General features: G+C 37.5%; 6 protein-coding genes across 8 annotated transcripts; 3 read left to right on the forward strand and 3 right to left on the reverse strand.

Annotated features, from left to right (window-relative positions):
- The first annotated feature begins 395 nt into the window (after positions 1-395).
- Positions 396-4,333, forward strand: LOC103339674 (uncharacterized). Of its 3 annotated transcripts, XM_008243006.3 has the most exons (5): positions 408-762; positions 1,337-1,472; positions 1,559-2,311; positions 3,198-3,399; positions 3,867-4,333. In XM_008243006.3, the coding sequence occupies exons 1-5, from the start codon at positions 686-688 to the stop codon at positions 3,890-3,892; spliced, it is 1,194 nt and encodes a 397-aa protein (XP_008241228.2). In that variant the 5' UTR covers positions 408-685; the 3' UTR covers positions 3,893-4,333. The 3 variants fall into 3 exon arrangements, with proteins under 3 accessions (XP_088899224.1, XP_088899223.1, XP_008241228.2); XM_089043098.1 differs by lacking the exon at positions 3,198-3,399 and having other exon boundaries at positions 396-762; XM_089043097.1 differs by lacking the exon at positions 3,867-4,333 and having other exon boundaries at positions 401-762; positions 3,198-3,855.
- A 1,416-nt stretch (positions 4,334-5,749) lies between these two features.
- LOC148914699 (uncharacterized) lies at positions 5,750-7,652 on the reverse strand. Its single transcript, XM_089043104.1, has 2 exons — positions 6,304-7,652; positions 5,750-5,989 (listed from the first exon to the last, which is right to left on the reverse strand). The coding sequence occupies exon 1, from the start codon at positions 7,582-7,584 to the stop codon at positions 6,313-6,315; it is 1,272 nt and encodes a 423-aa protein (XP_088899230.1). The 5' UTR covers positions 7,585-7,652; the 3' UTR covers positions 5,750-5,989; positions 6,304-6,312.
- Positions 7,653-8,181: 529 nt separating this feature from the next.
- Positions 8,182-10,329, forward strand: LOC103339835 (uncharacterized). The gene is made up of 2 exons (XM_089043103.1): positions 8,182-9,581; positions 10,191-10,329. The coding sequence occupies exon 1, from the start codon at positions 8,294-8,296 to the stop codon at positions 9,575-9,577; it is 1,284 nt and encodes a 427-aa protein (XP_088899229.1). The 5' UTR covers positions 8,182-8,293; the 3' UTR covers positions 9,578-9,581; positions 10,191-10,329.
- Positions 10,330-10,696: 367 nt separating this feature from the next.
- Positions 10,697-16,554, reverse strand: LOC103341800 (Iron-sulfur cluster biosynthesis family protein). The gene is given in 15 exon segments (XM_008245354.2): positions 10,697-11,173; positions 11,527-11,690; positions 12,152-12,277; positions 12,279-12,296; positions 12,980-13,043; positions 13,129-13,215; positions 13,303-13,445; positions 13,740-13,805; positions 14,290-14,379; positions 15,033-15,098; positions 15,193-15,265; positions 15,399-15,482; positions 15,571-15,674; positions 15,766-15,873; positions 16,042-16,554. Coding segments are annotated over 14 exon segments (1,560 nt in total). The 5' UTR covers positions 16,429-16,554; the 3' UTR covers positions 10,697-11,173; positions 11,527-11,546.
- A 782-nt stretch (positions 16,555-17,336) lies between these two features.
- On the reverse strand, positions 17,337-19,705 carry LOC103341799 (pentatricopeptide (PPR) repeat-containing protein). Its single transcript, XM_008245353.3, has one exon. The coding sequence runs from the start codon at positions 19,626-19,628 to the stop codon at positions 18,150-18,152; it is 1,479 nt and encodes a 492-aa protein (XP_008243575.2). The 5' UTR covers positions 19,629-19,705; the 3' UTR covers positions 17,337-18,149.
- A 78-nt stretch (positions 19,706-19,783) lies between these two features.
- On the forward strand, positions 19,784-23,036 carry APG10 (Aldolase-type TIM barrel family protein). The gene is made up of 8 exons (XM_008245352.3): positions 19,784-19,978; positions 20,069-20,130; positions 20,274-20,481; positions 20,941-21,026; positions 21,143-21,244; positions 21,547-21,680; positions 22,133-22,181; positions 22,630-23,036. Exons 1-8 carry the CDS (start codon positions 19,852-19,854, stop codon positions 22,804-22,806), a joined length of 945 nt encoding a protein of 314 aa, XP_008243574.2. The 5' UTR covers positions 19,784-19,851; the 3' UTR covers positions 22,807-23,036.
- The last annotated feature ends 241 nt before the right edge of the window (positions 23,037-23,277 follow it).

The raw sequence follows: 23,277 nt of genomic DNA on the forward strand, positions 1-23,277 counted from the left end.
TTGCTGGTGGCCAAGTTTGGCCAACTATTTGCAATAATCTTGTTGCCATTCGGTTGGCTATATGTCTGCCAATTGGACTATAAACAAACAACTAATTGCAATTCTCGGGTTGCATTTAGTTTCTGTCTTTTCGTTAATGGCTTTATCAACAACCAATTGCCATTCTGTGCTTTGTATTTCTTTTGTATTCGTCTGCCAATTGCATTATCACCCTCTCCTCACAAGTCACAACCATAAGGATCTACATCAACCAATTACAGACGCTCAATAGTAAAAAGTTAAGTTTTGTAATTTCCTTTTACTTGAAGAAGAAAGAAAAAATTTGACTAGTAAATTGTAACATTTTATTTTCCATGTATAATAAGAATGATTAAACTAAAATGCGAACGTGGTGGAAGCTCGCTAGTGTCTTCAGTTATGAGACCGTGGTCGCCCCCACACCGGATAGCTACTCTCCATCTTTACAGTTCAAATCCTCAAAAGTTTTCTCGTTTCGACATTTTAAGGAACAGCTTTCCTTCCCTTTGCGTCCCGACATTTTGCTAACCCCTCCATCTGTAACCCTAAACCCTTAAAACCCAAATTTCATTCGACGCTTTCAAATTAAAATTTGGATCCTTATGTAAATAAATATTGCAAATTTTCGCTTTGGAGGTGAGCGTAAAACAAAATAGAAAATTCAAAAATGGCGTTGAGTTTGCACCAATGGGAGTCAGACCCTCTGTTTGCAGCAGCCGAAGTTGTCCAAGATTCTGCTGACAGGTCAATTTCTCATCTCCGCGCTTTTTTTTTTTTTTTTTTTTGGGGAAAGCGAATAGAATTTGCCTTGATGTTGGCTTGAGAAGAAAGTAATGAGAAGAGAGCTGGAAAGATTACTTTCTGAAATGTTAGTTTGATGAACTTGGTTTCTGAGCTATGAAAGAATGTTTGATATATGCTTTTTTTTCTTTTCTTTCTTGAAGTTGTTATTCTTTGCCATAATCAATTATCACTTTCTTTTTGTTTGCTTTGGGAATAAATATGCTGCCTTTCACAATGGACTGCATTTTATTTTTTTCTTCAATGCTTTGTTTTCATTTTCAAAATAAAGGGATTTCAGATTGATGCAGAGGACTTTGGACGTTTGATAGTTTTGTATTTGCAAAAGGAACTTATCCCTTTGACTACTTTATGCTAATTTCTCGATTTAACAAATCCAATATGTATAATTTTTTGTTTCATTGATATATTCAACGTATTTGATCTGGTTTTCTGTCTTTTTATTATATGGAACTGCTTTTGAATTGTGCACTTCCTGAAACCAAAGTTTGTACTTTTTTTGTGGTTCGAATTTTAGGATGGAATCCGTTTTCCGCCTTCTGCTGCATGAGCTCAGTCTTATTCAAGGTGACTGTCCAGACCTAAAGTTACTTGTGTCGATAGATTGTCATAAACGTGATCTCGCAACAACACTTGAAACAGCAAAGTGGCAGGTGGTAGTTTATACCAGTGTCAACTTTTTTCTTCTTCATTTTCTTTGTTTTCTGTTAGTTAGGTTTTAGTGATTCTCTCCTGCCAGTTGGAAGATTTTGAAAGAGCAGTCAGCTTTTCAGCTACGGCAGGCAAGCCCCAACTACAGGAGGATGTAATTTCAAGGCACAATCAGTTTATCAGAGCCATTAGAGAACAAATACTTTATGTGGAGAAGAACTTGGAGGGAACATCAATTGGAGATCCCATGAGAAATACAGAGTGCGTCAACTTGAATGAACAAGATAGAGATGGGTTGGCATTGTTTCTTTCTGGGGGAAATGACACAGACCACTCTGGTTGTTATGATGTGGAGGACAACAGTATCTTGGAAAGATTTCTTGATCCAATTACATCTAGTGCTAAAGACAGTACTTCTGGGATTGTTGAGAACAAAAGCCGAGGAATTGAGAACTTGAATATGAATGGAGTAGTGCCTTTGGACCGTGCTATTGACTCGAGGAAGGAGAACAACTTGACGAAAGTTGGTTCTTATAACAGATTTGGTGAAGGTACAAGGTTGAGTTCTGAATTAACAGATTATTTTCCAGAGACATCTGGTGACAGATATGGAGGTGATGGGAGTCGGGATTTGGAGGCTAATGAAGCCAAACCTGAAAGCTTCTTTTGTGAGAACAAGTTGAGAAGGTTCTGCAGCATAACAAACGTTCTAGGGTTCTTGAATAACATAAGGACTGTTTGTGGGAGTAGGGTCACTAGGAATTATACAAAGAGATTAAAAGATGGAGAAGAACAAAGTCATTCCCCATCATGTGCTGCTGATGTTTCTCATGCTGCACAGGTAATTAGACTGCTTTTACTGATAATAAATGCTTATAAGTTATAATTGTTTTGTAGCAAATAAGTAAGAGTAGTCACCATAGTCCAAGCTGAGAAAATGGAATTTCAGCACTTTGGTCCCAATATAGAAAGATTATGTATTCTCTTTGTTTTTTGCAATTCTAGAAGAAATTTTGTGCCATCAGAGAAGCAAAGTACCTTTCTGAAAGATTTTCTGGAGAGCCTTATATTTGGAGTTTCTCCAAATGGACCCTTAACACAATGAATCTTGTGAACATGTGCCATACTCATCAAATTTTAAGCAATTGAAAATGGAATTTTATGGTTGGAGTACAAACTACGATACAATTTTCTTCTATGTTATTAGAGTTTAGTAAATCTTCCTACATGCAAATTTACAATGCAATCCTTGAGGAATTATTGTTAGTGTTGGTGCAGTAAGGAAGATCTTCTGTCCATATGTACCACTTATTTGCACTGATCAATACTTGAAAAAAGTGTGCCCCTCCCCAAAACCACCAAAAAGAAAGAAAACACAGTGCAATTACTAATATGTTTGGGCTTACATCAAAAAGTGTCTTGGCACTCGGAAATTGGGAACTTTTGTACTAATTACTACTCTTTTAGTTACTCTTAAATCTGTGATTCGAGCATCAAGTTTTCTTTCTCGGATAATTATGAAGATTCTTGAAGTTTCCAATGCTATGAAGTACTGCATGTTCTTATTCTTCTTTGGTAAATTAAAAAAAAAGGGAATACTTGTAAGTTCTTTTTAATTTTCAGTGTTCCAAAAAAGAGAATGTTGTGTGATTATTTCTTCATGGAAAACTTGATGTGGAATATTAAGTTTCAGCCTAGATGCTTATGGGTTTGATTGTCTTTGACAGGGGCAGCGTCAGGGAACACGGTTAGCATTTGGAAATAGAAATTTTAGAGAATTATGTGTTGGGGTTCGGTCAAAAGTTATGTACTTACAGTCCTGGCTTGGTGTATTTAGGGCAAGATATCAAAGATCACCTTATGACATCCAAGTTCAGTGGCATTCTGTTCAATTGGTATTGATAGTGGTGCTTACACTCATTATTCTAGGTGACGACATATTCCTTATTATTTTTCTGTAGTCCTTGTTGCTTTTTTATTCACTACATTTACTTATCAATTCTAAATCTAATTGAATGAATACCTTTTCTTTTTTGTTGAAATAAAATTACTTGGTTGTCAACCCAAAGAGGAAAGTAGAACTAATCCATTATCATGCTATTTGATGTATGATCACTGGAGTATCTGTTCTACCCAAGATGACATAATACTGACTTTTCCTTGTACATAGGAGATCCATATATGGTAGAAAGTGATAGTTTTTGCTCTAAGTAGCATGTTAGGACTTGCATTACACATGCATAAGTACAGTGTTCATTTTGTTTGTTTACGGCTGAAATTACATAAAAAATTTCTAATGTTGTGTAGGAATCCACTATGCAAAAGGTAAACTCAACTGTGAAATAAATTTTTGTATAAATTTGTATTTTTTAATTTTTAATATGTTCATTGTGCAGGTATACTGGTGTCCTGGCTTGCTTAGGGACATTCATTCTTTTGGGTACATCTTACAATCTGTGTGTGCAAGGGTTTTCTCAAGACTTTTTAACCGTGGGAATGACCTGCTTTGTCATTATCTGACCCGATTGTTATGGTTGGGTGCAAACACCTCTGGGCATCGGGTCATTATTTGAGTGTGAATATCTTTGACATTAAGATGTATTGTCTCTCTGATTGACGATACTGCTAGTAGTGGATATGACTGTTATGTCAAGAATACTTTGGCCCTTGTTTATATTCTTCTAGCAGTTTGTAAATCTGTCTTTTACTCTGAGTGATGATTTTGTTTTTTGGTCTGCAACTCCGAGTAGCTAGTACTGGTGCAATACAGATTTGGGACCCTTTGAACTGGCTCTGTTGATTGAAAAACAGGGTCACAGTTGATCCATTGGTTTCAATGTCATCATGACCAAATTTTATGCTATGCATGGCATGAGGATGCAGGGAAGAATGAATGAAATGGAATTGTCTGGCAGAATTGTATGATACGAAAAGTGCAGACCCTCGCACTTGTCGGGGCTACTGGGTTGAAACCGCTGTATTCGACAGCCTTGAATATGGTAGTCATGCATTCATAACAAATTCTTTGAATTACTCATTGTACGTAACATTTCTTCAGCAAATAAGCCAAAACAAAGGATCAATGATTATCATTGATATAACCAATTGGAAATTTGGATACAGTTGAATAAACTTATACCTCAATCCCCAATATGAGAGACAAAGCAATAGCTTATACTCCTTGAAGCCCTCTTGGACAGGAGGGGTTAGTATTTGATAGGAACTATTTTAGTTATAACCAGCAATAAGTGTGACCAATCTTTGCTTTTCAGTTCTAAGCAGTCTAAATTTTTCTTAATTGAAGCAGAGAAACAATTGCAGACCCCAATTGTTATGACATAGCATTTGGAAATGCCCAACAAAAATCACCTATTAACGTTCTACTATGATAGAGTGTATAAGGCTATTTTTGGTAGTTAAATAGGGTGTACTTAGATTATAAGGTGTACTCGGTTAATTTTAGAGTTCGTTTAGCACCACTCTTTGGCTTATTATTGATTGTTGTATTTGGTATTTCAGGGTTCAGAGTGCAGTTATGGCAATTGTATCACATCTATCATTTTTATTTTTCCATAATTGATAAAAGTTTTTTTTTGTTTTTTCACTTGAAGGCTCATGGAGAAGGAGACTTGTGCACGGTAGTTATTGCAACAAACTTATGATTTTATTTTTTCTTATTGTTATTGATTGTTGTATTTGTTGTTTCAGTGAATTCTTTTCAGATTACAATTCTGGAGATTGCATCGCTGCAACCATTTCGGTTTTCCATATTACTGATAAAATGTAATCTTTTTTACTTGAAAGGGTAATGGAGAAGAAGAAATCTGTACAACAGTTAATGCAAGCACCAAGTCGACAATAACATTTTTGACTATATACATGCGTATTTGATTTGAGATACAAATTTATGGTGGTTTTAGCATCGATTGAAAAAATATACGAATAAATGCAAAAAAATTGAATTTACATCTTTAAATTTACATTCATCCCGTCATTGGAGCAAAAAACACATTTGCATCCCCCCTATTGTGAACTTTGGGCTGACATAATATGGTCCCTCTCCCCCGGAGATTGAATTCTTCATCTTTCATTCATGTACAGCAATTTTTTTAGGCATAATAATATTACCCAACTTCAAAATATTTGTATATATATATTTATATGAATCAAATAGTAGGTAATTCGTTCTCATATAGTAATGCGCATTTTAAAACAAAAGACAACAAATTGAAAAAGAACTGAATTTGTTATCAAAGTTGCAAAAAATGAAAAACTCAGATAGAAATAAAGGGGGTTCATAGATATATCTATGAGCAATTGTGATAGAAAACAAAGTTCCCAGAGTAATAGTAAATTTAAATTCCAACAAGGACTAAAAGGAAATTAATTAATATATTCCACAAAGTGATCATCAATACTTGATGAGTATTACATTTGATTGCATTTGGAAGAAGATACATAATGCCGACAGTTGATGCCTGAGTCCTGAATGCAAAGTATTCATCCCTTTGTGAATCACCTGTTTCAAAGTCAAAAGTTAAGCAAAACTTTATTGAAATTACCTCAAGTAAAACAACTATGGGTAAAAACAAGAAATCATAAGTCACAACATGGAATAATCCAAGGAGACTGGAAGTGCACACTCCAATCACAACACAATCAAGGTCATACATTTATGAGCTCAAGTGTGTGTCTAGTAGTACTTAGCAACAAAGTTAATATATATTTTACTAAATAGAAACAAGTCAGACAGACAGATTACTGAAATATGTATATATATAGGGATCAAGGAAAGGAAAGAAGTTGCATTGCATAGCAGCAGGAGCAGCTTACTCAATTAAATTAGCGCACAAAGCAACCAAGCAGTTTGCCATCGAAGGTGCGACCAGATTCTGAAGCCCAATCGAAAGGAAAGACGCAAGAACCCAAGGTTTTGGCTGAGAAGGATCTTGTTGAACCATCATTATTCTCGGAAATGGAAAATTCGAATGTCACGACAACGAGATTCATCTTCTCCGTCGTAGGAATAGGATGATCATCATCAGCTTCCAAGCCTGGGATGAAACTGGCAATAACAAAGCAGACTTTTCGACCTCCTAGATGGACAAATCTAAACGTGTCATGTGATCTACCAAGTAATGCATGGAACTCTGTCAGCAGATGTAGAGGTTGGATGCGATGATAATAACAATAGCCATTTTCATCATCGTGGAACATGGCGTAGGCTACTACATCATAACCATGTCCATATCCTGGGATGCGTTCATAGCCAAACATTATCTTATTACATTTAAGGTCACTACCTTCCCCCTCCAAGTCCACCACTAAAGCAAGGCCTAGGAAGGGAAAAGGCTCAGCAGAGCACACCCACCATTGGCGGGGATTCGGGGCGGCGACGTCGAAGCAAAAAGCTGGAGTTCTTGGTGTGGAGACCATGATCTTGGTGCCCACAATCGCGTAAGAGAAGTAACGAAATGCACGAGGACAAGGCCGTATATATGGAGGGTCTGGCAGAGTGGTCCAAGTCCCCGAGTTGAACTCCTCAAAAACCGGACTTTTAGAGAAACATCGCGGACCACCAGAGAGAACATAGAGCTTCCCACCAACCTCAACCACCAATGGTTCAGGTTTCCCTTGATGAAGTTCACCATAGCAGCAGTCCCCCTTGATGATCCCCCCAAATTCTCCTTCATCACTAGTAGTGTGACTGTGACCGTGATTGTAAACTACTTTCTCCTTTCTTTTCCCATCATCATCTGTCTCAAACATATAAATTTGTTTGCTCCCATATGATCCGTATCGAAGCCCCGTCTTCTGCTTCGGGTCCCGCGGTTCCAGGCCGCCGGCAAGAACAATTTGGGAGCCCAATAAACCGCAACCCATCAAGTAGGGAACATCCTTGCCCTCCACAGAAGCCAATTTTCGCAGCAAGTCTATCTTGGATTTGGATTTGAATGTGGATAATAAATCGCTCAATCTGATGGCGCGGATATCGTAATGAGCATGACCGGTTTTGGACTCGTAGGTACATATATATAGAGACCTACTATTGGTTTCAGTGTCATCCGCCACCAGCCCCTCCGGAATTCCCATCATGCGTAGCCTCCTCGCCATAGATTTTTTTTTTTTGGAGCTCTCGGATCTATTCTCTTAGCTCTATGTTTTCTGATTTCTTATGTTTGATTTGCTCATGTGTTGCACCGCTACGCTTTTATATAAAACATAATGAATGTATTTGTTGGTGTGTGTTAACTATAGGAGATTTATTTCCATATATATATATATTAGGGTTAAGGTTATGCGCAGTTTAAAGACATATGCCATTGAATTAGATAGGGGACAGAAGATCTGGACTCAGAAAGGAGAGACTTGCAGAGAAAGGAAGAATAACAAATAAGAGGAAGAAATACATAAAGTTTGGCGTTTCTTTAGGAAATAATTTTATTTTTAATTGAGATTTTTTTTAGGAAATATTTGGGGTTGGTTTTAGGAAGTGTTAAGTTATTCAAAACAAGAAAGGTCAGTACTGGTAGGAAAACTTGGTTTAGATAAACGGAATCTATTAAAATTCAGCAACTTGAATTTATATAAAGTAGGGTTAACGCATGGTAGAAAAGGAAACGAAAGTCAAATAGGAAACAAAGTCTACAATTGTACAAGATTTAGGAAATAAATCTCCTATAATTAACACACGCCAACAAATACATTCATTATGTTTTATATGAAAGCGTAGCGGTGCAACGCATAAGCAAATCAAACAGAAGAAATAGGAAAACCAAGAGCTAATAGAATAGATCAGTGAACTCCAAAAAGAAAATAAAAAATGGAGAGGAGGCTCCGAGAGATGGGAATTCCGGAGGGGGCGGCGCTGGCGGATGATACTGGTACCAACAGTAGGTCTCTATATATATGTACCTACAAGTGCAGTAGCAGGAGTTTTCATGCTCGTTATGATATCTCCGCCATCGGATTGAGCGATTTATCATCCATACTCAAATCCAAATCCCAAGTAAAGATTGACAAATTAGAGTTGCTGCGAAAACTGGCTTCTGTGGAGGGCAAGGATGTTCCCTACGATATGGGTTGCTGTTTGTTCCGCTCCCAAATTCTTCTTGCCGGCGGCCGGAAACCGGAGGACCTGGAGCAGGACGATACGTCTCTATACGAACTAGATGCGGGCACACAAATTTATCTGTTTGAGGCAGATGACAATGAGAAAACAAAGGCCAAAGTTTACAATCATGGCAACCGTTTTGGATCTTTTCCTCCTCCTCAGAGTCACAGTCACGGTGGGGGGATCATCAAAGGGGACTGCTGCTACGGTGAACTTCATCAAGGGAAACCTCAACCATTGGTGGTTGAGGTTGCTGGGAAGCTGTTTGTTCTCTCTAGTGGTCCGGTAGATTTCCCTAGTCCAGCTTTTGAGGAGTTTAACTCGAATAAGGGGACTTGGACCACTCTGCCGGACCCTCCGCCGTATACTGGTGACTGTCGTGACTTCTCTTATGCAATCGTGGGCACCAAGATCATGGTCTCCACCCCAATATCTTCGGTGTTCTGCTTTGACGCCGATGCCCCAAATCCTGGCCAATGGTCTGTGTGCTGTGCTGAGCCTTTTCCCTTCGAAGGCAGGGCTTTAGTGTTGGACTTGGAGGAGGATGATAATCGTAATAAGATAGTGTTTGGCTATGAACACATCCCTGGACATGGCTATGATGTAGTAGCCTACACCATGTTCAACGATGATGAAAATGGTTATTGTTATTGTCATCGCATCACCCCTCTACATCTGCTGACAGAGTTCAGTGAATTAGTTTTTGGAACAGATAACACGTTTAGTTTTGTCCATCTAGGAGGTGGAAAAGTCTGCTTTGTTATTGCCTATTCCATGGCAAGCTTTGAAGGTGATGATGATTATCCTATTCTTGGGAAGGAGGAAGTGGATCTTATTGTCGTGACATTCGAATTTTCCATTTCCAAGAAGGATGGTAATTCTACAAGATTCTTCTCAACCAAAACTTTGGGTTCGTGTATCTTTCCTTTCGATTTTGCTTCAGAATCTGGTAGCGTCTTCGAGGCCAAACTGCTCGGTTGCTTTGTCCGCTAATTAAGTAAGCTTCTCCTGCTGCTATGCAATGCAACTTCTTTCCTTTCCTTGATCGCTATATATTCCGTATGATAAATTTGTTTCTCAGTGACCAAATTAAAATTTCATGTAAAATCTAATCACCTACCCTTATATTTTGTTGCTAAGTACTACTAGACTAGTACACAGACACACACTCAACGCATAAACGTATGAGCTTTTGATTGTGGCCAGGTTGCTTTGAAACTTATTCTCCATATGTCCCTCTTGTTTTAATCTTACAGTTGTTTTAGTTGAGGTATTTGAATAAAGTTTTGCTTAACCTTTATTACTACTCTTTAAGTTACTCTTAAATCTGTGATTCGAGCATCGAGTTTTCTTTCTTGGCTAATTATGAAGATTCTTGAAGTGTCTAATGCTATGAAGTACTGCATGTTCATATTCTTCTTTGGTAAATTAGCTGAGGCTTGAGATTAAAAAAGAAAAAGACAAAAAAAAAGGGTATACATGTAAGTTCTTTTAATTTTCAGTGTTCCAAAAAGGAGAATGTTGTGTGATTATTTCATCATGGAAAACTTGATTTGGAATATTAAGTTTCAGCCTAGATGCTCACGGCTTTGCTTGTCTTTGACAGGGGCAGCATCAGGGAACATGGTTAGCATTTGGATATAGAATTTTAGAGAATTATGTGTTGGGATTCGGTCAAAAGTTATGTACTTAGAGTCCTGGCTTGGTGTATTTAGGGCAGGATATCAAAGATCACCTTATCACATCCAAGTTCAGTGGCATTCTGTTCAATTGGTATTGATAGTGGGTGACGTCACATTCCTTATTATTTTTCTGTAGTATTCACTACATTTAGCTATCAATTCTAAATCTAATTGAATGAATACCAATTTTTTTTTTTGTTGAAATAAAAGTACGTAACATTTCTTCAGCGAATAAGCCAAAACAAAGGATCAATGATTATCGTTGATAATAACCAATTGGAAATTTGGATACAGTTGAATAAACTTATATCTCAATCCCCAATATGATAGACAAATCAATATCTTAACTCCTTGAAGCCCTTTCGGACAGGAGGGGTTAGTATTTGATAGGAACTATTTTAGTTATAACCAGCAATAAGTGTGACCAATCTTTGCTTTTCAGTTCTAAGCAGTCTAAATTTTTCTTAATTGAAGCAGAGACAATTACAGACCCCAATTGTCATGACATAGAATTTGGAAATGCCCAACACCTATTAACGTTCTACTATGATGCACTTGTTTCTAACAATCGATATAGGATTCCCGTTGCACTCCTTTTTTGGCCTCCCAGGTGAAGATCTTCACTGCCACAGCAAACCACTCGTGTCCAAGATTCAACAAATTGCAGATCAAGGGGATCCTAAAACATATATATGAGCCCTGTGATTCTTAAATTCTTTCATGTGTAAAATAATGTTGTCCACCTGAAATCTATATTACAAGGTATCATTCCCTGCTGCACCCCACAAAAACTTCAGAATGTACACTTCAAACAAATGCAGGTACCATCACTAGCGCATCAACTACTTGCACCAAAAGTTGTGAAACTCTAATATTCGTCAAAGAAGTCAACCAGTACCGCTAGTACCTGAAAAAATACATACAATTTTAATGGGTAATCAGTAAGTGAAAGGCACTACCGGGGATTCATTAGTTGTTATCCTGGGCCTGTTAATTACTTGTTTGGACACACTGATTCAATTTTAACAGGTACACATGCATGCAAGCAAAACATCAAAATGCATTGGTAAAAGTCAAATATGATGAAACCTAGACCTTCTGCATACTTGATCAAGGAGACTCCTTAAAGACTATCTGCGATTGATATTTAGGGTACTCATACAAAACTCTCCTTTTTTTTCGTCCAGACCTACACCAGCAGTTGTGATGCTTAGAAAGAAAATAGTACATTGATCCGAGGCAAGAAATGTATAACCTTACCAAGTAACAGTAGCCTCTTCTCAATCTGATTTCTCTATTTCTCGAAATCTCTTATCCCATTCTTGGGCCTCGTAGTCTTGCTCAACCAGATCCCTGTCCGTACTATAGACAATTCTATCCTGCCCAATGAATGTTCTTTGGGCCATGTCCCGAGCACTGAGGAGCTGAATAACATCATACAGTAAAGCAATAAGTAACTATTTTTCTATAATTGAAGGAACAAAGTTAATCAAGTTTCCGTTCTTTATTCAGTTGTATTTACGTCAACAAGTACAGGATTTCACATAACAAATCAAATGTCAAGTCACCCACCATATGATCCTATAGTGCAGAAGAGTACCTTGTGCCCTAAGACAACTTCATGTGAGCACTCAAGTGAATAAAACTAGATGATTGTTGTTTGAACTTCACTTATTACAAGAGTTAACAAATGCAGGATTGTCAGATTAGCATGTTTTACTTTAATTATTCCGTCAAGAAGATTAGAATGTATTAATGGCTAAATAAATCAAGGCATAAACCTAGAACTTAACAAACTAATAATCAACTGCAAAAGGGATTTTGAGACAGCAAACTAATCAACTGCAAAAGGGAGACAAAATTCTAGAGAAGCACCAATACAAACCTTTCGTCTTAGTGAAAGATCTGGCAATTCAAGGGCTCGAGCACACTGCTGTCTTGCTTGATTTCTTTTCTCTATGTCAGCATTTGTCTTAAGCACGATGAACCACCGGAACAAAGGAATTGCAAAAGAACGAACCAGCATAAATCTGCAAAATAATTGCAGGAAAAGATAAATCTAACCCCATACTATATTATAATTACATATATGGATGTGTATATACTGTATATATCATTGACAGGATGAAGGTCAGTGTTCTAAAGCACTTAAAGATCAGTTGACCAGTAAACATCGTTAACTACAACATGTATAACAGGAGAAAGTTCAAATTTCTCAGCACTAAAAGATGAACTAAACAATAGATAATCAGAATCAATTTCTGTACAAAGCAATTGCAAAAAGGCACATATGCTTAGTTCCAATTTTTCAACCTCCGATCACCAGCACATCAACGAAGCCACTTGCTGGTTACTGTTACTAAAAGGCTACCCCAAGAAATCAGATTTTTAAAGGTGCAGTGAGATCACATGAAAAATAGCTGCCAAAAAATAAATTAGAAGATAACCACAGTGCCACTAACCAAGTAGACAAAGTACGTGAAAGTAACCAGACAAGCAAATTCCTAATGTCAATATCAGAATTCAGGCTTTTTATGACTTTTCCATTATAAACAATAAAAGCAAAACATAAACAAACACTTCCACAATAACACCAGAAGTCATGAGCAAAACTCTCACTTGTAATATTGATTAAATAAGAACTACTTAACAAAAATATATATAGTCTGGATCACAGGTAGGGAATTTTTATTTAATTGAAAGCAAATCATACCTGAAGTAGTGGAAATATGCCAGTAATAAACTTAATAAAACCAACTGGTGCAATTGAAGTATCCCTTCAAATAAGAATGGAAGCGGGACACATCAGATCAATATAGAGTAATTCCAACTGAGGAATAACAAAGTTCAACTCAAACATACTTTAAGATGGCTCCAAGAAAGATAACCCCAAATAAATTAAGCCCACCAAGTCCAGCGACCATTGCTCTCTCAGTAATGCTAGTGTTGCTGCAAAGAGAAAACTTAACTGTTTCAATTTAGTTTCCAGATGAATTCACAACATAATTGGGAAAATCAAATAGAATAATAAAGGACCTGAATTGCCATTTCTTCTCCTTGAAAAATTTATCAACTCCTCCAACAAAATCAGCCCATCTTCTCCCCACATATTCCTTCCTTCCACTACTTGGAGTAGAAGCTGTGCGCTGTAGAGATGGAAATTGGTACAGAATGTTTCCCTGCATAATAAGCAATTTTTTTTTTTGGTGAATAACTACTTATATATCTTTTCATTTACATAACAAAAGTAAAAATTAAAAAAATTAATGGATGGCAAGCATGATGGATTTAAATCCAGAAGCATATAGTCAATTTCATACAGCAAACACTTAAAATTAATGATTTCACAATTTGCAATGATGTACTAGTTCAAAGGAAAAGGAAAGTGATTTATTAAACAGTTCTTAAAGTATGTATATGGAGAAAGACCAAGAAACTGAAGTCATTGCTTTAAACCAAAACGTTAAACATACCTCTTCATCTATTACAGGCTGACCCTCATACCGTAAAAGAACAGGTAAGATGTATGTTTCATCATTCTGAAATTAACAGAGGAAAAAAACGTCAAGCATCCAAATAAGGAACAAAAAGGAAACATGCTGAATATTGTAAAAGAAACTGAAATTTTCAAGTCCGTCAAGAGTTTGAACTGATTGAAATCCTCAATCTGAAGCCAAACAACAAAAATATACAACTGGTGAACTCAATTTATGGTTGGAAGTTTTTTCTTTTTTAAATAAAGAAAGTAAAGAGCACAGCTATCTAACATTTTTTAGTATGAAGCTTTGAAGCACCATGTACAAGAACAATTTCGGTTTGATCACATGAGGAACTTTTCCAATGTTCTACTGTGTACTGTGTTCAATTAACTAACCAATGGATACAACTGCTTATTCTTGACCATCAAACAAATAATCCAATCTCAACTGGAGCTAGTACGAATTCTCCAAATACAAGAGCAGAGCTTGATTACATTATGAATTGGGAATTCCACATGAACTTCTACAACAACAAAATATTTACCAGAGTTCCCCCGGAAGTTTCTACATCAAGATATGGAGCAAGCTCTTCAGCTGCAACAACTCCACCATTAGAGGCTATGTATTGCCCAATCTGCAAGTACAGTTCATGGAACAATTGCCATTACATTTTTATACAGATCTGCCATTATTTCTAATGACAATCAAAATAACAGTTCCATCATAACAACAGATTATAGAATTTTAGGAATAAGATAAAGAGTCCCACAACTAAGGAAGTCTTCTATATAATTTCTGAATGTTTCAGCATAATTTTTTATTATTTAAATATTGATGAATGACACAAGGACATGTTTTATTCATATGTTTCCTCTCTCGTATTTAACTAACTATATACAAAAGATATTATGATTAAAGTATCATTTCCATATAATGATAATGCTTTAAATGATGATAAATTGTAAAAAATACAAGAGACCTCAACAAAGTTGTAAACTGATGCAGACTCTTTCCAAGTATTCCATCAAGGAATTGCATAAGAATTTACAAGAAGACACCATAACTTATTTCAAATTCCAGTATAAAAAGGTCTTCACAAGATTTTTAAGGGGCAATATGTACATGTAGCTTGAGAGGAAGGGGAGAGAATTATATATACCCTAATTACTAGTTTAAACTCTAACAAGGGAGAAATGAACTTGAACTAAAAGGTATACGAACACAACCAATAAACTGAAACAAATTGTTGAAAGCAACGAACCACTGAACTCAGTGCTCGATTATTACCAACTTCCATCTCTCTTCTTCGATTCCTTGGTTTGGATCACCATCGCCAAATACAAATGAGAAAATCTAAAAGAAAACATTTATAAAGTCAATACTTTCAGTTTAAACAAAACTAGGAAAGAGCCAATAAAAATAAAGAATGATTCAGACCAACACATACAGATTCAACGAATTTCATCTTATTATCATCTGTTTGTGGTCGTCGCCTCCTATAGTAATATGGATCCCAGTACCTTAATGAAATAAATAGTAAGGGAAGTGTTAGCAAAAGTCTCTTCCAAGTTTCAACGAATAAAATAACTAAACTTGAACCCTTCCATATTGTTATGAAAAGCATACTTAACATGCAAGTATAGAATGCATTACCAAAAGAGGTCAGTGGGGCTGAAGTAAAAATTGAACCCCGAATCATACGACCTTCCTCCCCGTCTTCCGCGATTGTCATCTTCACTGTAACCGAAACACTAGTGTCAATCATCCTTCCCACAATATAAACGTATTTATCAATAAAAACAATAACGGTGCCCTAAAAATTTACCTTCTACCAGAAGACAGAGCAACAACAATTGCAGTATAAACAAGAACAATGGAAGCAATTAGGGCAGTTCCAAATGAAACCCTTGCTACATACTCGGCCCCGGCCTGTCAAAGGGCATGGTATTAGTGCCAATTGCCAAACATTAGTTACAAAACAAACTTCAACAAAAAATCAAATTCCACAAATAATCACTACCTTTGCCTTCTCAAGCAGAGGCTCAACTTTCATTCTAAAGGATTTGCCTACAAGCTTTGCTCGATAATCCTTGGGGAAAACATAGAGTACATCACCTTCATCCGAGACCTGTTGAGACCATCTTGAAAACAACAATTGCACTCACCCACTAACACAATTTGTAAAAGTAACTAAACAAAGCTACAGACCCCATTCACTTTCTTCACAAACACAACCTCCCAACAACTATCACATACATATATGCGTACAAGTACATATATTTATGAAAATAAGTACCTCCAAGAAGCCTTCTGTGTCAGCAGCGAGAGCTTGCAAAGCATTCTGAGCTTCATTGAGCTTCAGTCCAGCCCTACCGGCCACGTCACCAATCGTCACTCTTCCTCCACAAGCGTCCACAGCTTCCATTGCTCGCTTTCTCACATCTGAAGGCAACTTATCGCTCTCGACAGCACCGCCGGGCCTAATTGCAGTGGTGGCGTCGAGGCTTGCCTTCACAGCCGGCACAAAAACCCTAGATTCTCGAAACTTCGCGCCAAAGCCCGGGAAAATGGGCGTTTGGATAAGACGAAAGGTTTTGGGACGGTTGGGGAAAAGTGAGGCTTTGAACACGAGGCGAGAACGCGGTTTCGGTGGAAGTGTGAAGCAGGTGGCTATTGACGCCATTGATTGATTTCTGTTCAAAAGTTGCAATTTTTGGTAGGGTGGTTTTCTAAGTTCTGGCCATGGAACTCACTTTCTCTGCTGAGTGGCTCAGAATTGGAGCTTCGGATTTTCTTTTCTTGTTTCCCTGTAGAAGCTATTGGACTAGGAGGAGATGATGCAGGTGAAATGACTATCCTGCCCTCGTCAGATATTAAGGGATAATATCGTTTGGAAAATTGAAAATTTGTTGGTGGTGGAAATGTCAATAACAAAATTATCAGAGGTACCATTTTCCCATTCGTCAAATTTTTCCTCAGAAAAAAGTACCCTTTTCACATAATATTTTTGCTCACAACTTTAATCCAAAGTGCATACTCACTATCCATCTCAATATTTAGCATGTGTCCTATAACAATGGTTACACAAATCACACTAAAAAGTTAACTATGATTATGCCTTATGAACACGTGTCAAGTATTAAAAAGAATGATGAGCATATACTTTGAGTTAAAGTGGTGATAAAAAATATTTCCTTTCACACTGTCAGATGATTGAGAAATAATCAAGCTCATTAAACAGTCAATCAAGTTACTCAAAACATACCACCTTTGAAGTTCATTTGGAATCTATTTACTTTCTTATTTCTTCATTCGATATCTATTTAAATCCTTAAATTTTGAAATCACTCCATCCAAATAGATCTTAACGTTCTGTCTTGATTTTTCATGAAATAAAATAAATAAAAGCATTTTGTTTTGATATCAACAAATAACTTTCTTTGCCTTAAGGTATTTTTTAAAATAAATAAAAAATAAACCAGAGTTAGATTATCTGAATTTATAGTTCTATTTCTAATATTGAGAAGAAAAAAAAACATTATACCAAAGCAATAACTGACCTAAGCTGCACACGCACCGCCAAAAACATAGTAGCTAGTAATCAATTGTTTCATAGCTATTTTTATTAAGCAAATCATATAAATAATACGTTATATCTTGTCATAATGTACATTGAAAAGTTGGTACTCATAATCGCTTCTGGATTTAAACGATACCAGCCATAGCCCTGAATATGAAACTTTAAGAGGGCACAAACTGGTCCTGTGCAAAATCTCTACCTCCTATGAACAACATATCAAAGTGTCAAATATCGAAATCTTCCTGCTGTGCCGTCCTTCACTGAATTTCTCATGATCATAACCACTCTTGCTGTATTCTGCTGTATTCATGAATGCAACTACAAACTACATCCAGTGCCCCAAATCCCGAAATTCTGGTTCCGTACCTTCCAAGAAACCAATCTTTTTGTTTAGGAGATTATAATGTGTGAAAGTATACACGTAATGCTGAGGATGTAGCCAAAACTCACCCAAATGGAAGTGAACACAGCAAAGAATCACCACATTGAAAGCTCTACTGTGGAAGCTCCACTATAGATTCACATCACGCTGCATTCCTAAAGCTCCAGTAATATGCTTCGTTTTTAACTCATTGTCGTTGATGGATCATCTCCCAAACCCATCGTCGTAACGAAGACAACCTGCTATAGAATCAAAAGGGCTTGTAGACATTTTACTTATCTTCTCTTTCTATTTTTGTTATCTATACAGTGTCACGTCTCCAGCTTTCAACCGCTGATACAGACCAATATCTTGCCCTCTTGCAATCAAAATCTTCAAAGAAAACTAATAACTCAGGAAAATACTAGAGTTTAAGCCAAAGTATTCCCCAATTAAAAATTGTTCACTGGGTGCTGAACAGATTTTTTGACATTAGTAAGCCCATCAACTCAGCCAGCCTGTTATATGTACCAAGGTCAGGTATAAACCCCTTATCCAGCATCTCATCCACCAGCAGTTTCTGCTCCTTCCTTTTGCCTTCTCTTGAATACCCAGATACCAAAATGCTATAAGCCGTGCTGTCTAGGTCCAAGCCTTTGCTCGAAGACAACAGCTTAAGACTATCTGCCTCCACTGTTCTCCTCAGATTACAGAGATCTTGAAGAAGACAATTAAATGTCACAATATCCGGAACTATACCTTCTTCAAGCATCCTTTTCATCAATCCAAAAGCTTCATCAATTCTTGCTGACCTCCTCAAACCCTCAATCAAAGTGGTACAAGCAATCAAGCTCGGAACATTTCCTTTCCTCCATAGCTCATCCACAACCTCCAATGCTCTACCCGAATTTCCTTTCTTACAGAGCACCTCAATAAGACCAAGATAATCATACCATTTAGGCAACACTCCTTTTCTTGAAAAATCTATCAACAACTCACACGCCTCTGAAACCCGACCTTCTCTACAAAGGCCATCAACCAAAATCTCACAAGTCACACTCGAAAACTTGCACCCGAACTCAATCATCTCATAAGCCATCCCAATCCCATCCTCAAACTTCCTCTCCCTAAAGAAACCTTTAATCAAAGTATTAAAACTCACCACATTGGGGCTACACCCCTTCTCTCTCATATCCTTAAACAACTCCAAGGCTAACCCAAATTGTGAATTACGACAGTAACTACTAATCAAAATATTGAAAGTAAACACATCAGCCTTAACTCTATCCTTCATCATCTTATCATACAACCCCAAAGCCTTATCATGCTGACCACATTTCACAAATCCATGAATCAAAATGTTATAGACCACAACACTAGGCCTCCCATCAATCAATTTCCGCATAGAATCAAACGCATTCACAGCATCACCCAATCTCCCAACTCTACAATAAGCATTAATGGCAAATTGGAAAATGGGTTCTGTTCTGGGGCAAGAGAAAATACCATCCGAGCAAGGACAAGGGTTGGAGACCATGAAGCTGAGGAGAGAACCCAATTCGACGAAGCGGTCAGTGATTGCGAGCGTGCGGGCCATCCATTCGAATGTGGAATGGTCGTGGCGAAAGGAGTCGATGGAGGAGGCCCAGTTGAAGACATGGAAGTCGAAGTGGGCGAAGGTGGGGTGGTGGTGGAGCTTGGATTTGAGGAAATGGAGGAGGGTTTGGGATGTGAGAGGTGGGTTTTTTATATGGGTTTTGAGGAAGTTGAGGAGGTGGGTGTGGTTAGAAGTTGGGGAGAGAGTGAGGGTTGGGTGAGGGGTTGATGGGGTTTTGGGTGCGCTTGGAAGTGTTGGGTTTGGGATTGGAGAGAGCGCTGGTTTTGGGTTTTTTGGGGTTTGCTCCAGTAGTGGTATGGTTACTGGCCTTCTCATCTTATTCATCACCAAACGTTTCACTGAAACTCAAGCTCCACAACAATGGCTGTGACGCTTATGTCTCTGCAAAACGGTGCGTTTCATTCACCCGACAAATGAGAAAGAAAGAAAGGTGCTTTGACATAAATGCCCCGCCTTTATATAATACAAAGCAAACCCCGTTCTTGGTCGAAAACTCGAAAGGAAGCTGAACTGAAGGGAAAAATCCCGACTTGGGTGCCGAAGCAGAATGAGAGCTGAGAGCTTCAATGCCGCTTTCTCCTCTGGTGTCCGTACAATTCAAAGGCCTCTGAGCTCATCAATTTTCGGCGTAACGAAGCCTAAACTTATCGCTGCTGCGCCTTCTAAAAGCTCCAGTAATTTTTGCTTCCACTCATCTTCTACTTTGGTCTTATCCTTTGTATACGTTAATATATCACACAATTTATCTTCTTTTTTTGGTGTAGGATTTACTCGAATTTCAATACGCTGCGCGGTTCATTTTCGACCTTGCATTGATATACACAAGGTTTTGCAACTTGAATTTATCAAATTTCATGCTTTAAGTCGTTTGGGTATTGCTATAATTGGCTTATATGTGTGTGTACTTAGCCCAGTTGTGTTTTTGTGTTTTGTTGATTTTCTGTACTTGTTATGTTGATTTGGTTTTAGGGGAAAGTGAAACAAATTGTCGGGTCTACCCTTTCGGATTTGAAGGAGGATGGGTCTGCTCTTGTTACCAATTTTGTGTCAGATAAGTCAGCGGCGGAGTATGCAAAGATGTATAAGGAAGACGGCCTTACAGGTGGTCATGTGATCATGCTTGGAGCTGACCCTTTGAGCAGAGCTGCAGCCATTGAAGCTCTGCATGCCTATCCTGGTGGGTCTTTGGTTGCCTTCTTGTTCTTGTAGATTTTGTTGCTTTGTTCGAATTTTTCATTTGATTTTGGATTCATATGATTGGAAGTAGTCTTCTATTAATTATCCCCTTAATAATTTATGCAAAGTGCTTCTTTGGATTGTTCTCTCAGTTTCAATAAAATGCAACTGGCTTTGGTGCAAATACAGTTTAAGTTTACTAAGTGGCTGGAAATGAGTGTGGATTGGTTTAAAAGAAAATGAAACTTAGCATCAGTAGGCTTGGAAGGACTGACATCAAATAGATGCTAACTTCTGTAAAAATATAAGCTTCCCAGTGTTATTGCATGAAATAAGATTGTCAGGCAAGTTGAGTGCCTTGGGGGTGTGTTATTTCACTTTAATCTCTGTAGTTGATGATATCTTTAAAACTTACAGATTTTCCTCTGATGAACTTGCTGCGAGGACTGGTATAATCTAGGTGGTTTGCAAGTTGGAGGTGGGATCAATTCAGATAATTCTTTGCGTTACATAGAAGAAGGGGCTAGCCATGTCATTGTCACCTCAGTAAGTTTCTACCTTTTGTTCATTCCTTTTACATCTATATATTGATAAAGAGGACTCATTTAGATCAAATCATTTCATGAAAGCATTTCTTTACACCCGTCATGGTTTTGTTGCAGTATGTATTCAACAATGGGAAAATGGACCTTGAAAGGCTCAAAGACCTTGTTTCTGTTGTTGGAAAAGAGAGGCTTGTTTTAGACCTTAGCTGCAGAAAGAGGGTAGGAAGCCAGCCAAAAATTAAATCTTCTTTTTCTAATTTATGTTTTATTTTCAGGGCCAAGCAGACTTATTTATTTACTTGATTCTCGAGCAATTTTTATATAGCTTCTTTGTGATCTGTGATATGAATAGACTAACAATTTTCTGAGACAATTGCATATATTAAGAATTAGAACTATCAGTATCTAATCATTATTAAAGTGATTTTGTTGCTCTTAATTTTCTCCTTGAGCATTTTCAACTACCTCACTTCCTGGGCTTTTACGTGTTGGCCTTAATGTGCATTTACTTTAATCTGCAGGAAGGCAAATATGCAATTGTTACAGATAGATGGCAGAAGTTCAGTGACGTGTATCTTGATGAGGAAATATTGGACTTCCTTGCCAACTATGCAGACGAATTTCTAGTTCATGGTGTTGATGTTGAAGGGAAAAAGTATGTCATATTGTGCCATGTTTATTTCATTACTACTACAACAGATACATGCGTATGGCTAAGTCCAACAGGATTAATGCCTTAAAGAGATTTTGACTGTTAGTTAATGGAAATTTCATAATGGACTTAAACCTTTTCTCCTTGACTGAGACTTCTATTCGGGGTTTGCTATATGTGCTCCTCACTATGGTTCTTTCCACATTGAGAATGTAATTTTTTCCCTGAATTTCCATGAATTCCATGTATCATGTTCCTGGGTTGAGCTTCTGCCATAAATTCATTTAAACTTTACTACTGGCCCTAAATCTTTTGGAAAGGCTATACCGATAATATATTTGCCAATTCCAGATGGTGTACTACTTTGTTTGGTTTAGTTCAGTCCTGCCAGACTAAAACTTTTAAAATTTAAAAGTGCATATTGGCAAATATGATCTCATTTTTGTTTATTGCAGGCTGGGCATTGATGAAGAGCTTGTGGCATTGCTTGGAAAGCATTCACCGGTTGGTAAATTAGTAATAGAATGGCACATTTATGACTTTGCTACCTGCTCATGTTTTTAAAATTCCCTAGGTTGTTGGCTTGCTGGAAATGCTCCCTCATCTATCATTTCACCAAGCATTCCTCTAGCTTGACAAAATTTCTTTAACCTATTGTCTGCATATCTGATTAGATAATCAATGATGGCTTTTTTGCTAAACTGATCACAGTAGAAATGAGTTGAAATCATCTGTGTTTTTTAACCTCACATAGATGCCCTTGGAAAGACGTAGGACGGAGCCATGATGCTGTCATCTAAATCATTTGTATGATAAGTGAATGCTGATTAAAATGGGAGAAGTGCATATCACCCGACTGCACCATTGATACAAAGCTCTCAAACATGAAACTTTATTATTTCTCATCATACATATGTTCACATCACTGATAGACTATGGTTTTGGGTGCCAGATTCCTGTAACTTATGCTGGTGGTGTCACTGGAATGGGTGATTTAGAGAGGATAAAAGTGGCGGGGCTGGGACATGTGGATGTTACTGTTGGAAGCGCTTTGGATGTCTTTGGGGGCAACTTGTCATACAAACATGTCGTTGCTTGGCATGCCCAGCAGGAAGCCTTGACTGTTTAGTGCATTTCTATGATCTTTTGGTTTGTGTACACCATTTTGATATCTAGGTTGTGGCTTTTTATATTTTGGAAATCCGTAGTAGAGTTCAGTTGTGTAACTTAGAATAAAATGCTACGTTGTACCTTATGAATAGAAGCTATTTACTTTTGTGGCCACTGAAATGAAAACTTGCAACAGCCTAATATGGTGAAATTGAGTTACGAATCAAGATTCTACTTCTTTTGTTTTTACCTGTCCCTCTCTACTTCTAGTTGGTGGTTCTTTTATTTTCTCCATCTCCACCCTCTTGAGTTATCAGAGATATTATCTGGTTTGGCAAGGCAATATTTTCAATAGGTGTTTGGTTTACCTTTGCAGCTTTGCTAAACCAAGTTTAGCACTACAAACATCCCTGAAGGGATAGAGACCAGACTGTGTCATAGGCATGGCCACTCGAGCTCTGGTTTGCGTCCTCAACTTTCCTTGAAAATA

The sequence above is a fragment of the Prunus mume genome, linkage group LG8 (genome assembly GCF_029339155.1).
Source record: "Prunus mume cultivar Tortuosa linkage group LG8, ASM2933915v1, whole genome shotgun sequence".
Taxonomy (NCBI): Eukaryota; Viridiplantae; Streptophyta; class Magnoliopsida; order Rosales; family Rosaceae; genus Prunus; species Prunus mume.